This window comes from Siphateles boraxobius, unplaced genomic scaffold (genome assembly GCF_051911475.1).
Source record: "Siphateles boraxobius isolate OS27281-9 unplaced genomic scaffold, OSU_SipBor_1 6, whole genome shotgun sequence".
NCBI lineage: Eukaryota > Metazoa > Chordata > Actinopteri > Cypriniformes > Leuciscidae > Siphateles > Siphateles boraxobius.
In genome coordinates, this window is record NW_027509186.1 from 24962607 (window position 1) to 24977417 (window position 14811).

Below are 14811 nucleotides of genomic sequence, written 5' to 3' on the forward strand. Positions count from 1 at the left end.
ATTATCTATAAATTGACTGACATTAAAATTAAAATGGTATGTCTGATAACTGCTAAATGGCCAGTTTTAAAATTCTATACTATTTTGTGTAAATAACTGAAAAATAAAAAATAAAATCAATAATTTTAAATGCCACCAGTAAATGTAATACTAGTGGGATTTATTTTTATTTTTATATATTCGCTAAAAATAAAATGTTTACTTTTTAATGTATTAATAAATTATATTTTATATATAAATGATTATCTTTAAGTGAGTGGTAGATGATGGCAAAGGTAATCTAAATGTAAAAATATGGGAAATGAGCCTGCACAATTAAATATTCAATATCGACAGATACCGATAAATTAAAAAAATCTGTCATATTGGCTGATGATAACTTGTATGATACTAATATATTGTGCATCGCAATTTTTTTTCATTTTCTCTTGGCTCTTTATAGATAAATGTGTGGGCGTTTCTCCAAGACTTCAGGTTAATTGATCATAATGAGTTTCACTAGCGTGGCATATAAACCCACCATGACAGGGAGCGCTAATGGAGTAGATTTCATTAGTTCATTAGGCATCATTAGCTCTCGCGTCACCTCTCCAGCCCCTCTCGATTACCCCCACCTGTGTCTGTACAGTCAGAATGCTGTGATATCTGTGAATGAAAGGCTTTCGTCCTGCTCACAGGTTATTAGTCTGGTGTCAGTCAGTCTGCTCGACTCAGGCCTGATGTGTTGTTTGATTCATCTGAAGGTGTCAGAGTCCCGTCACCCCTCATTAAAGTCATTGTGCACCTTGCCAAGGTCCAGGAGACAGCCCGCTTCCTCCTCTCGCCACTGTGGCTGTAATTAATATGCTAATGAGGTTCTTTCTCTCATTCTCGTTCACCCTCTCACTTTCCCCTCTCCTTTTTCTCTGCTATTATCTGTTGTTTGTGTATATGCCTTCCGCCTGCAAAGGTCAGACTCAGATGGTGTTTTTTTTTTTACTGAAGAGCAGTTGGACTTGCTTTCACCCTATAGTTCACCCCTAACACCCACATATCTGTGTTAAAACACACTCCCCACTGTGTGAATGGCAGGTCTGGGTCTATATGCTGTATTTAAGACCCTCTGGGAGGGCTGGTGTCGGTCATAGACTCGGCACATACACGCTTCCACATAATCTTTCCCCAAGTAATTTTCTTGTCAGTCCTATCTCTCTCTCTTTTTTTGCATTGTGAGATTTTGCATCCTTGACAATCAAGCATATTTAATTTAATGTCCTTCCTCCAAACATCTGCAACCTCATCTAATGTAAAACAAATACTGCATTACTCATAACCGCAATGCAATATAACATTTATATGTAACCGATAAATGGCCAATTACTGCAATGCGCATTCATATTATTTAGGGATGGACTTATTCCCTAAATTAAAGCCAATAAAATAAATATATATAAGTAAATAAAGTAAAATCAATCAATTGAATTACCACCAGTAAATTTAGGCATCACAAAATTATAATGTACTCTATTTTATTTCATTTTTGAATTTGCTATAAAAAAACTACATTTAAAAATTGTAAGTACAATTAAATATCCGATATTGACCGAAACCAATAAATTAAAACATTCTGTAATATTAGCTGATAACTGATATGATACTGACATATTGGGCATTCCTAATTTTATTTGAATTGTAATCTACAATTGTGGAGATAAATGAGATTATTTCAAGTCAAGTCATCCTCATTTATATAGCGCTTTTAACAATGTAGATTGTTTCAAAGCAGCTTTACAGAGATAAACATATAATTTAAGGTAACAGAGATTGGTTTAGTTTTATAGTGGTTCTTGAAAAATGTTTTTCCAGCTAAAGTTAGTTTTGATTGATTCACTTCCATCTAAATGATAGTTTGTTATTAAATTAGGGGCCGCTAAAACGACACTGTTCTCTCTAAACAGACTTTAAACGCGAACCTGTGATAGACGCTGATGGCGTTCACATGCGCATTAAGAATTGATTCTATAGTTATGTGCGTTTGAATATATGTGTGCAGGTTTGTAATTCCTTTACAAACTTCCTTAATTGCCTAAACAAACTACTTGTCTTGTCTATAAATTTTGATGCAAAATTTTGTTTTATCTTATCACTTCGGGTAGGTACGCGAACCAAAAAAAAAATCCACAACGCTTTATCGCTAGATTGGTATAGGGATCCTCCATAGGGAGAGGCTAGTTGGCACTTCAGCACTGCATTGTCATCGGGTCCAGGTGAAAGTCCTTCGTCAGATCTGGAAACGGCCTGGATCCGGCAGGCTGCAGGAAAACCTCGGGATAAACAAAGACACTAAAATTAGCGTAGATGCCATTCTTCTTATGATGTAACGAGTACATCAGGATTTGAGGGAAGTGTTCCCAGTTCCGGCTGACCTAATCTAAGCAGCCTAATATTGAATTATAGAAGTCTACAGAGTGTTATGTGAATGCTAGGTCAAAGAGATGTGTTTTTAGTCTAGCTTTGAACTGACAGACTGTGTCTGCTTCCCGGACAATGTTAGGAAGATTGTTCAAAAGTTTTGGTGCTAAATAGGAAAAGGATCTACCGCCAGCAGTCGATTTAGATATTCTAGGTATTATCAACTGGCCAGAACTATGAGATCGCAATAGACGTGAAGGCTATATTGCGTTAAGAGCTCGCACAAGTACTGGGGAGCTAAACCATTTAGTGCTTTGTAAGTAATCAGCAATATTTTAAAATTTATACGATGTTTAATAGGGAGCCAATGCAGTGTTGACAGAACCGGGCTAATATGGTCGTACTTCCTGGTTCTGGTAAGAACTCTAGCGGCTGCGTTTTGGACCAGCTCTAGTTTGTTTATTAAGCGTGCAGGGCAACCACCCAGTAGAGCATTACAATAATCTAGCCTTGATGTCATGAACGCATGAACTAGTTGTTCCGCATTTGTCAATGAGAGCATATGACGTAATTTAGATATATTTTTAAGATAGAAAAATGCGGTTTTACAGACACTAGACACGTGACTTTCAAATGAAAGATTGGTATCAAAGAGCACACCCAGGTTCCTAACTGACGACGAAGACTTAACAGAGCAGCCATCAAGTGTTAAACAGTATTCTAGGTTAATACATGTGGAGGTTTTTTGTCCAATAATTAGAATCTCTGTTTTTTCAGAATTTAGTAGTAGGAAATTACTAGTCATCCAATTTTTTATATCAACTATGCATTCCGATAATTTTGTGAATTGGTGAGTTTCGTTAGGTTTGGAAGAAATATAGGGCTGAGTATTATCAGCATAACAGTGAAAGCTAATTCCATGTTTCGTAAATGATATCTCCTAAAGGTAGCATGTACAGAGTGAAAAGCAGCGGTCCGAGAACTGAGCATTGTGGTACGCCATACTGAACTTGTGATCAATAAGACATCTCTTCATTTACTGCTACAAACTGAAAGCGGTCAGATAAATATGATTTAAACCATGCTAATGCAATTCCACTAATGCCAACATAGTTTTTTAGTCTATTTATGATCTATTAGATCTATTTATCTATTTATATATTTTGTGGTCAATGGAGTCAAATGCAGCACTAAGATCAAGTAACACTAATAGAAAGATACAACCATGATCGGATGATAAGAGCAAATCATTTGTGACTCTAATGAGAGCTGTCTCAGTGCTATGGTGCGGTCTAAATCCTGACTGGAAATCCTCGCAGATATCATTTCCTTCAAGAAAGGAACAGTTGTGAGGATACTGCTTTTTCTAATATCTTGGATAGAAAAGGTAGATTTGAGATCGGCCTATAATTGACTAATTCTGTAGGATCAAGTTGCGTTTTTTTAACAAGTGGTTTAATCATTGCCAGCTTAAAGGTTTTTGGTACGTATCCTAGAGACAAAGACGAATTAATGATGTTAAGAAGAGGATCTATGACTTATGGAAGCATCTCTTTCAATAGTTTAGTCGGTATAGGGTCTAACATACATGTTGTCGATTTAGATGAATTAACGAGTCTGCAAAATTCTTCCTCTCCTATGGCAATAAATGAATCAAATTTTACCTCAGGGAGACTATAATGCACTCCCTGATCTGATGCTGTTGTAGACGGTTGCATAGTTATAATTTTGTCCCTAATATTATCAATCTTATAAGTGAAGAAGTTCATAAACTCATTACTGCTGTGTTTCTTGGAAACTTCTGGGCTTGAAGCTTTCTTTTTCGTTAGTGTAGCCACTTTTTCAAATAAATACCTAGGATTATGTTTATTTTCTTCTAATAGGGTTGAAGAATAAGCAGATCCAGCAGCTTTTAAAGCCTCTCTGTAAGCAATCGAGCTCTCCTTCCATGAAATCCGAAATACCTCTAGTTTTGTTTTCTTCCAGTTGGGCTCCATTTTTCTGGCTGCTCTCTTAAGGGCCCGGGTGTGCTTGTTGTACCAGGGCGTTGGACTATTTTCTTTAATCTTCTTTAAGCGCAACGGAGCAACTGTGTCTAAAGTGCTGGAAAGGAGAGAGTTAAAAGTTTCTGTTGCAATATCAAGTTCTTCTAAGCTATCTGGGATGCTGAGATGATGAAACTGATTAGGAAGATTATTGATAAAGCAATCTTTAGTGGCAGAAGTGATAGGTCTAACATACTTGTAACACGGAGTTGGCTTTGCAGCCTTGGCTAAATGTAATTTACATGAGACTAGATAATGATCTGAGATGTCGTTGCTCTGCTGCAGAATTTCAACAGCATCAACATTGATTCCATGTGATAATATTAGATCTAGAGTATGATTACGACAATGAGTAGGTCCTGACACGTGTTGTCTAACTCCAGTACAGTTAAGAATGTCTTTAAATGCCAATCCCATTGCATCCTTTCCATTATCTACATGTATATTAAAATCACCAACAATTAGGACTTTATCTGCAGTCAATACTAATTCTGATAGAAAGTCAGCAAATTCTTTGATAAAATCTTTATGGTGCCCTGATGGCCTGTATACAGTTGCCAGCAGAATTCTCAAACTTGATTTATCGTTTACATTATATATTTTTACATTAAGCACCAACACTTCAAAATAAGTATATTTAAAACTAGATTTTTTATTGGTTATGAAAATATTACTATAAATTACAGCAACACCTCCCCCTTTGCCTTTCAGGCGAGGTTCATGTTTATAACAGTAATCATGGGGGGTGGACTGTAATGTAATGTAATGTAATCGTTTGGTTTTAGCCAGGTTTCTGTCATACAGAGCACATCTAGGTTATAATCTGAAATCATATCATTAACTATGAGCGCTTTTGAAGTAAGGGATCGGATTTCACTTTACAGTGATTCGAATACAGAAATGTGCTTATGTGCTCATTATAATGAAAATGTGCACCCCTAAAAATGATCCTTTCTTTACACAAAATCGTTTTTTGTTTTTTTTAACATAACCCAGACTTTTCTTGATGGTTTTTGTGAGATTCTCTGCCTATTTTGTGTTTGAATCACCATTGCTGAGATCCTCATCATCTTTTGTTTTGTCACAGGTTCCCAAAGTAACACACACTGAGTTCTGCCAAGGTCGGACCATGCGCTGGGCCCTGGCTTGGAGTTTCTACGATGACGTACCTGTGCCTGTAAGCTTTCAGCACTTCCTGCATTAGTTAAGAATCAGCTAGTCCTCACATAACCCATGCACCCTAGACTATTTGATGTTTTTGTGTGCGGGAAAGCAACACCTGCTGAATATTCACTATGCTCGGCACTCTTTTTAATAATGCATCTTTAGCCCATTCCATCAGATACACTTGACCTGCTTCCTGAGGCACGGCGCACCACCTTCTTAGCAACAGTTGCCCAGACAGGGTGACGGTGCTGTATTGTCACGCACTTTAGAGGGGAAAATAGCTATAAAAGGGAAAAAAGGGTTGAGGGGATGGAGAAGGGGGTGGTGGGATGATTTGTTATGGTCTTTCAGGAGAATTCCCCAAGTCCCAGATGCCCTTTTCCTCACAAGCACTTGAGCAGAAAGATTGGCCTACATATCTGTCTGCGAGCTGCTCTGCCCTCATACAGCAGATTTCCAGGTCTGTACAGACATGTCTAGATCTGGATGGCACCCGCATCCTTCTGTGCTACATTTCCTCTCTCCCATTCGTGCTGGTTTCCACTCCCAGTGTCCATTCTTCCTCTCGGAAGCCAGCTGAGCCCCATTAGCAGAGCGCACAGAAGCTAGATCAATCTCTTTGACAGTGAAATGTTTAGCACGAGAGGTAGGGGGTACAGTGAAGACTCAGACAAAAAAGGTAGGGTTTGAAAAGGACCCTGCGGGGCTGAAAGCGTGCCTGGGATATGGGGCGGGCAGGGGTGTGTGTGTGTGCGCAAGTCTGATGGGTCAAAGGTCAGCAGGCAGTACTGGGGGAAGTGAAAAGCAGGGCAGAATGAGCCCAGTTGTCAGCATCCGCTGATCATTCTGGCACTCATCTGCTTGTGTTCAATAATTGAATAATGACCTTTTATATGTCTCACTGCAGAGAAAATCCCAAGGCTCATGAATTTAATTTATTTTTTGTGCACATTTATGAGCGAGGCCCCTTCAGATGCATCAAGAGGCTCGGTGTTGAGAGCGGAAGCTATTTTATGCAGGATCTATTCAACCTACTTAGAGCAAAAGTGTCGTCGGATAAATAATGGACAGAGGGGAGGGGGTTATAATTCACGGTGAAGAGGGGATAAAAGAAGTGCATTGCCCTGATTAAGACTGATAGAAATTAATTAAGAGGGAGCGTGTGGATCGATGTGTGTGTGTGTTCATCTGTTTCCATCCATTATGTGCTCATCACAAATGGGTAGAGATTGCACTTTTTTGACAATCTATAAAACATCCTGCTCGGTACGTCTGAGGCAAAACACTGAAGATGAAGGTTGTCTGATCATATTTACATTTAGCACAGTATGTAGTCATTACTGAATTACTGCAGTCGCAATATTTTTTTATATTCTTGTGGATTTAGGTATGCTTTTGTTTAAATAGATTTTACTTTGTCTGTGGGATGATTTTGTCATGCTTAGCTGAGTTTGACAACTGAAAGTCAGAAAATGGCGCCCTCGTGTGTTGGAGAAGGATGCTGGACTGCAAGGGGAACCGCCTTATAAAATCAGGCATGTGATCAGCTAAAGACAAAAAGAAGAAAAACCTGTTTTTTCCCTCCATTCAATATGACTTTACATGTAATAGTATACAATAATAATTTAGAAAATTTTAATTATATTAAATGTATCGAAAAATCAATAAAGAAATATGTTACTTCTGCAAAAATACTGTAAAGTAGAGAGCATTTAATAATATTTTTTTTATTATTATTCAAAATAATATTTGTATTTGATTTAATATTTTGTGTAAAAATTAAACAAATTAATAAAGTATTACTGTTTCATTCCCACTTAAATGAAACATTAATAATGTAAAATGATTGCCAATTTAATGCATTAAAAATATTATTACATATTAAATATGTTGATGATAACCTGGCTACAGTCTTAAAGGGTTAGTCCACCCTAAAATGTAAAAGATTGTCATAATTTTCTCATGTCTTCCAAGCCTGTAAGACTTTCATTCATCTTCGGAACACAAATGAAGATGTTTTTGATGAAAAATTTGAGATTTCTGTCACTCCATAGACAGCTACGCAACTACCACTTTGACTCATAAAGAGATCGTAAGAGATTGAGATCGTTGACTCATTTACCAGTTCATAAAGAGATCGTAAAAAAAAAAAAAACATGAATTGAGTGGTTTAGTCCAAATTTTCAGAGGAGGCACGATCGCTTTATATGATGAACAGATTGAATTTAGGCTTTTATTCACATATAAACATTGATCAGCGAACATATACAGAAGCTCAACAGTGCTTGTTTGACGTGCGAGAACAAACCTCTTGTGAAAGCTCAAACGTGCTGCGTCACTCATGAAAATGAACCGCAACTGGTTCTCTTCATTTCAATTTCATTTCATCCCAAGCTCTTCATTTGTCTTCGGTAGATGAATTAATTAATGACAGAATCTTCATTTTTGGGCAAATTAACCCCTTAATGTCTTAAAAATACATTTTGAACATTTGTCTACCTTAAAATCTTTGTTTTCAAACTAGGGTTCACGGGATCCCAAGGGACATCCTCCTGGTTGTGCCGCCCTGACAATGACCCTATATGAAACCATCATTTAACTGTTGTCTACTGAGACGTGACAAATTTGACAAACGGCAGAACCAGCAACTTCAGCACAGGGAGTTATTCAGAAACCATAACTAGATGTCTGTCCCTAAATCGAATCTGCTTAATTATCAAATATAAGCAAGATAGTTAAGATGTATGGTCTACTGTGTACTAAATGTGTCGTTTATCCAGACAGGACAGAAGCAATGGGGTGTTAAGAGGAGTAAGATCCTGTGATGGATGCCAGATTACAGGTCCTTCTCAAAAAATTAGCATATTGTGATAAAGTTCATTATTTTCCATAATGTAATGATAAAAATTAAACTTTCATATATTTTAGATTCATTCCACACCAACCGAAATATTTCAGGTCTTTTATTGTTTTAATACTGATGATTTTGGCATACAGCTCATGAAAACCCAAAATTCCTATCTCAAAAAATTAGCATATCATGAAAAGGTTCTCTAAATGAGCTATTAACCTAATCATCTGAATCAACTAATTAACTCTAAACACCTGCAAAAGATTCCTGAGGCTTTTAAAAACTCCCAGCCTGTTTCATTACTCAAAACCGCAATCATGGGTAAGACTGCCGACCTGACTGCTGTCCAGAAGGCCATCATTGACACCCTCAAGCAAGAGGGTAAGACACAGAAAGAAATTTCTGAACAAATAGGCTGTTCCCAGAGTGCTGTATCAAGGCACCTCAGGGGGAAGTCTGTGGGAAGGAAAAAGTGTGGCAAAAAACGCTGCACAACGAGAAGAGGTGACCGGACCCTGAGGAAGATTGTGGAGAAGGACCGATTCCAGACCTTGGGGGACCTGCGGAAGCAGTGGACTGAGTCTGGAGTAGAAACATCCAGAGCCACCGTGCACAGGCGTGTGCAGGAAATGGGCTACAGGTGCCGCATTCCCCAGGTCAAGCCACTTTTGAACCAGAAACAGCGGCAGAAGTGCCTGACCTGGGCTACAGATAAGCAGCACTGGAGTACCCACAGTCATTGATGGTCTGGGGTGCCGTGTCAGCTGCTGGTGTTGGCCCACTGTGTTTTATCAAGGGCAGGGTCAATACAGCTAGCTATCAGGAGATTTTAGAGCACTTCATGCTTCCATCTGCTGAAAAGCTTTATGGAGATGAAGATTTCATTTTTCAGCATGACCTGGCACCTGCTCACAGTGCCAAAACCACTGGTAAATGGTTTACTGACCATGGTATTACTGTGCTCAATTGGCCTGCCAACTCTCCTGACCTGAACCCCATAGAGAATCTGTGGGATATTGTGAAGAGAAAGTTGAGAGACACAAGACCCAACACACTGGATGAGCTTAAGGCCGCTATCGAAGCTTCCTGGGCCTCCATAACACCTCAGCAGTGCCACAGGCTGATTGCCTCCATGCCACGCCGCAATTTCTTTCTGTGTCTTACCCTCTTGCTTGAGGGTGTCAATGATGGGCTTCTGGACAGCAGTCAGGTCGGCAGTCTTACCCATGATTGCGGTTTTGAGTAATGAAACAGGCTGGGAGTTTTTAAAAGCCTCAGGAATCTTTTGCAGGTGTTTAGAGTTAATTAGTTGATTCAGATGATTGGGTTAATAGCTCGTTTAGAGAACCTTTTCATGATATGCTAATTTTTTGAGATAGGAATTTTGGGTTTTCATGAGCTGTATGCCAAAATCATCAGTATTAAAACAATAAAAGACCTGAAATATTTCGGTTGGTGTGCAATGAATCTAAAATATATGAAAGTTTAATTTTTATCATTACATTATGGAAAATAATGAACTTTATCACAATATGCTAATTTTTTGAGAAGGACCTGTACATGTGTGATTTGTCTTGATTTAGAATTAATTCACAAAAACCACGACATAATGGATATGTAGAAAAAGCTGGCCAGAGGAGGACTAAATATGAGAGGTGTTTGTCTGGTGAGGTGTAAAGTCTGATGGATGACTGCAGTAGTAGATGATGGGTGTGGTGTGGTGTGTGAGGGGGTCGGTCTATTGGCTTGTGATGAGTCATGTTGTCCGTTTATCTGCTCTAACAACAGATGCTCTGTTTGAGGAGGAGAGAGACATGTGACTGGAGCAATGCTTCGGTTTCTCCTGCTCGTAAATAAGCTTTGATGAGCCGGAAAAGTCAAATATGACTGTCGCCACGTTTAATGCGCCTGTGTGTAGTGGCATGTCTCACTTCAACATGATTCAGAGGTTATATACATCATGAATTACTCCAAGATAACTCATTCTGCACTGAGCTGTTCAGATGCAAATGATTTGTTTCTATGGCAACACTTATAATGCCAATGAATCCATGGGTGGCTTTGATGTTGACACTTATTTACTGCATTATATATTCGTTTGCAAAATATGCGAAAGAAAACTCGCACATCAGGTAACACTCATATTACAGTGGCAAATGAATCAGAAATATATATATGGAGACTGTTAAAGTAGAAGCCAATTTGGTTGATTTTTACAGAGAAATCGGCACTTTTATCATAATTTGATAAAAGAAATGAATCATCAGAAATTAATGTTTTTTTACTAGTCTCAAACGTATATAAAATGGTATTATTTTAGTATTATTTATATGCTGTTATATTATTTATTAATATTTTGGACTAGCTTTAATTTTTATAGTTTTGTTTTAGTATTTTTTATGTACTTTTTGTGATTTTTATAATTATAGGTTTTAGAGTTTTTTTCTGTTTATCTTTAATTTTTATCTATTTCAGTTCTAATTTTAGTACTTCAACTTAATTTATTTCATTTAGTTGCCAAAGTGAGATTTTTGTCATTTTAGTTTTTCATCTAATATATTTATTTTATTTCAGCTTTATTTCAATTAATGGAGAAGGGTTCTTAGTTTTAGTTTTAATTAGCATTAACACTGATATAAACAACACAAACAAGTTTGTGTTGATGGGTTGTCATTGTGGGATTGATGGGTTTGTGGTGAAACTGTGCTATTCATCTGACAGCAGCAGACAAACACAGCATTGGTCATTGAACTCAAGGCCAAGGTGAACTTTGTGTTTTGCTGCCCTCTATTGACAACCAGCTATTCTTGAAGTAAAATTGCATCTTTTTTTGTGTTGTATTTCCAAGGCTGCAGACCTCTTACATGACGTGCAAAAACTAATTTTCTTTCTATATCTCTCTCAGTCGCCCCCCTGTAAGAAGCGTAAGCTGGACAAGGCCCGTAAGCCCCTCATCTTCACTGTACTGAAGCCCTCGGTGGCGGAGCTACAGGCGCAGGCGCCCAGCATCGGCTGCACTGACATCAGCCCCACAGAGAGTGTGTGTGCCTGGCTGGAGAACATCCTCACAGACCTGAAGGTGAACAGAGTCAATTTCAAACATCGCTGTGTTTCCATTTATTAAAAAATATATATATATATCTGTTATAATAATAATTGTTATTAATAAATAATTTACATAAAATAATAGTTAAATAATATTATTACAATTGCAGTGATAAATATTATTGGTAACACTTTACAATCATTTTTTATTAGTTAACTACTTTAGTTATCATAAACTAAGAATGAACAATACTTCTACAGTATTTCTTAATCTTAATTTCATCAATTTTTAATACATTGTTAAAATGAATAGTTGTATTTGTTAACATTAATGCACTGTGACGTAACATGAACAAACAATGAATGATTGCATTTTTATTAACTAACATTAACAAAGATCAATAAACACTGTAACAGATCTATTGCTCATTGTTAGTTTAATACATGAACTAATGTTAACTAATGAGACCTTAGAGTGTTATCATATTATTAAATAACTAATAAAAAGCAACAATTATTATTAAATAATTAATAATAATTAGTGTTGTTATTATTATTATCATTACTTTATGTGAGTTATTTTGCAGACACTTTTTTCCAAATCGACCCGCTGTATGTTTACCATATGGACATTGTTTAACACTGAACTTCCCATCTTCAGATACTTCACAAGCGAGTTCCTTGTGGAGAGGCGGAGCTCAGCCTCTTCCTGACAGCAGTGGAGAACACCTGGGTTCACACACGGCAGAAGAGACGAGAACAGGGACGACATCTACGCGAGCTCCCCAGAGCACAACCGGCCTCCGCCACGGATACCTCCACTCCATCTGTTCCAGCACCAGAGGAAACCACAGCAGAGGGCAGCAACGGGAAGGAGCACAACCCGGAGACAGGTGCTGACATCCCAATGGAATCCCCCACCGAACCCAATGAAGTGGCTGTTGGCGGTCCTCAAAACCCAGCGACGGTACAGCACTTTCTCTTCAAGTGCCTGGTGAACGTGAAGGAAGAAGAGAATGATGTGGTGGTGGAGATGCATTGGGTGGAGGGGCAAAATAAAGATCTGATGAACCAGCTCTGCACTTGTTTGAAGAACTCTCTCTTCCGACAGGTAGCCAAAACCACCTAGCGCTTTCTCCCCTCTTCAGACACAGATTCAACACGTCATGCTGTGAGCCACTGGTAAAGCAGCAAATGATACTGAACTCCAAACCCAATGGACTCCAAATAATACAAAGTTCCACTGATCAATGTTGTGATCAGACCTGTTTGAACTAAGTTTTATCATGTTTGTAATAAAAAATATTTTAAATATTTTTGTTGTCAAAGGTGCATTCAGTAATTTATTTAGTTCATGTTGCTATGTTTTTATTTTAAATAGATTTATATTTTAAATATTTCCTAAATGGGGGGAAAAAAAAGACACTTATTGCAGTTGTTCTGAATCTTTATGAATTTCTTTCTTCTGCTGAACACAGAAGAAAGAAGAGAGATAGACATGGACCCCGTTGATTTCCATAGTATTTTTTTTTTCCATGCTGAGGAAGTCAATGTGTCTATCAACTGTTTGGCTACCGACATTCTTCAAAATATCTTCTTTTGTGTTCAGCAGAAGAAAAAAAATTATACAGGTTTAGAACAACTTGAGGGTGAGTAAATGATAACAGAATTAAAATTTTTGGGTGAACTATCCCTTTAATACTTGGCTATTATTTATTATAATCTATAATAATAATATAACAATTTTAGTGACAGACATATTCTTCCATATTGTGATGAACATCCTTATGTATGTTGGACAGGGACTTGGTTCTATCTATCGGTTGTTGATTGAATTTTATGATGTCTTAAGTCTGTTGAAGATGAAACATTTCGAAGTAAAAAAAATGTAATTAAAAAATGAAATGCATTCACAAATGCATTGTTCTCACTGAGATCTATAATGTGCATTAGAGTGAGTTTTCATTTCATGCCGATTTTAAAGAAATGTGAATGGATTGAATTGTGAATACAATTTACATTGTATTATATTGCATAATTTTCTGCTGAACAAAAAACATTTAGCATTACTCAGAAGTTTAATAATTTTAAATCAAATATAAAATACAAAAATATGATTAAAATGCAAATGTAATATAAAGTAAATGTTTTGACTTGAATGCTTTGGCATTTTTTTAACAGTTAAAATAAATACATTCTTTTAAATACACTTTTTAATACATTTTTAGTTTATTAATAGTAACTTTTGAGCCTGGGTTTGACAAATATGGCCTCATTGATTCCTTTGACAAACCCAAATAATCCAATAGAAGGTGGTGTTGTTCCTCAGCATTTCCTGTTCCTGGAATGCCTCTGTTTGTATCACAGGAAGTTGAGTCAGTACACATGTCCCGAGAGGAGCAGGGCTTCCTAACAGGAAGCAGCAGCAGTCAGCGACAGGACCACGAGCACATAACATGCATGCAGTCACGTGACGCTCCAGGGCCAGCTTCTTGAGTTGACAGGAATTTATACCCTGTTTGCCATGCATGTGAGAGTCATATAAAAGTATAAAGGTGGGGCAGCTTTATGAGCATGTTCGCATAACCTTTGCTTTGACTTTTTTCAAGTGATTAAAAGGAAGAATGACTTGACGTGCAAAGCAGTTTTCAGAAGGTTTTCCGCTGTTTTTCTAATGTTATACATTGGTTTGAACGCATACACTATGCAATAGCTATTTAAAAAGTAATGTTGCAAAATGCAGAGAAAGTTTATGAGAGTTCAGATTCAGTGGCGAGGAGCTTAGAAATGTAGTAGGCCTACTATTAGTTATTGTTGGAAATGTCTAGATGTTCTTATTAACTCGTTGCGGTTGTCATTAACAGAGTGCATTTATAGACCCTTCCCCCTTTTTGCGATATATAATCAATGCATTGCATTTGCAACATAGGCCTACATAATTTTCTGTCCTCTATTTCCGTCACAGACCGGTTGTTCTCTCTTTCTCTTCAAGACTCCTACTGTCCTGCAGTTCACTGCCTCAACAGTTACCATAGATACAGTCACATGACTGGCCCTTTATTGAGTCAGTGCATGTATCATGGCAGCAAGGGAAAAGATTCTCTGGTACTTTGATAGGATCTCCAGTGAAAAAGGACAACAGCATGAAGTGGACTTTATTTATTTATTGGCATAAATGTTGATAGATCTGGTGATTTCATTTCTGTAGAAAAGTTGCATATCTCTGGTCACAGAAAATGGTTGTCATTTTAATTAATCGTGTTGTTCCAGACCTGTATGAATTTCTTTCTTCTGAACACAAAATTGAATGTT

At 37.4% G+C, this 14811-nt stretch overlaps 1 protein-coding gene across 5 annotated transcripts in view; it reads left to right on the forward strand.

Annotated features, from left to right (window-relative positions):
• mettl16 (methyltransferase 16, N6-methyladenosine) overlaps positions 1 to 12813 on the forward strand; it is a 42820-nt gene extending 30007 nt beyond the window's left edge. For 4 of the 5 annotated variants that reach the window (XM_077208323.1, XM_077208326.1, XM_077208327.1 and 1 more), the window contains 3 exons: positions 5524 to 5613; positions 11360 to 11533; positions 12161 to 12813. In XM_077208323.1, the coding sequence (XP_077064438.1) occupies positions 5524 to 5613; positions 11360 to 11533; positions 12161 to 12628 (732 nt within the window). In that variant the 3' untranslated portion in view covers positions 12629 to 12813. The remainder of the gene's footprint in view (positions 1 to 5523; positions 5614 to 11359; positions 11534 to 12160) is intronic. The other variant, XM_077208328.1, reaches the window with a different exon arrangement.
• The last annotated feature ends 1998 nt before the right edge of the window (positions 12814 to 14811 follow it).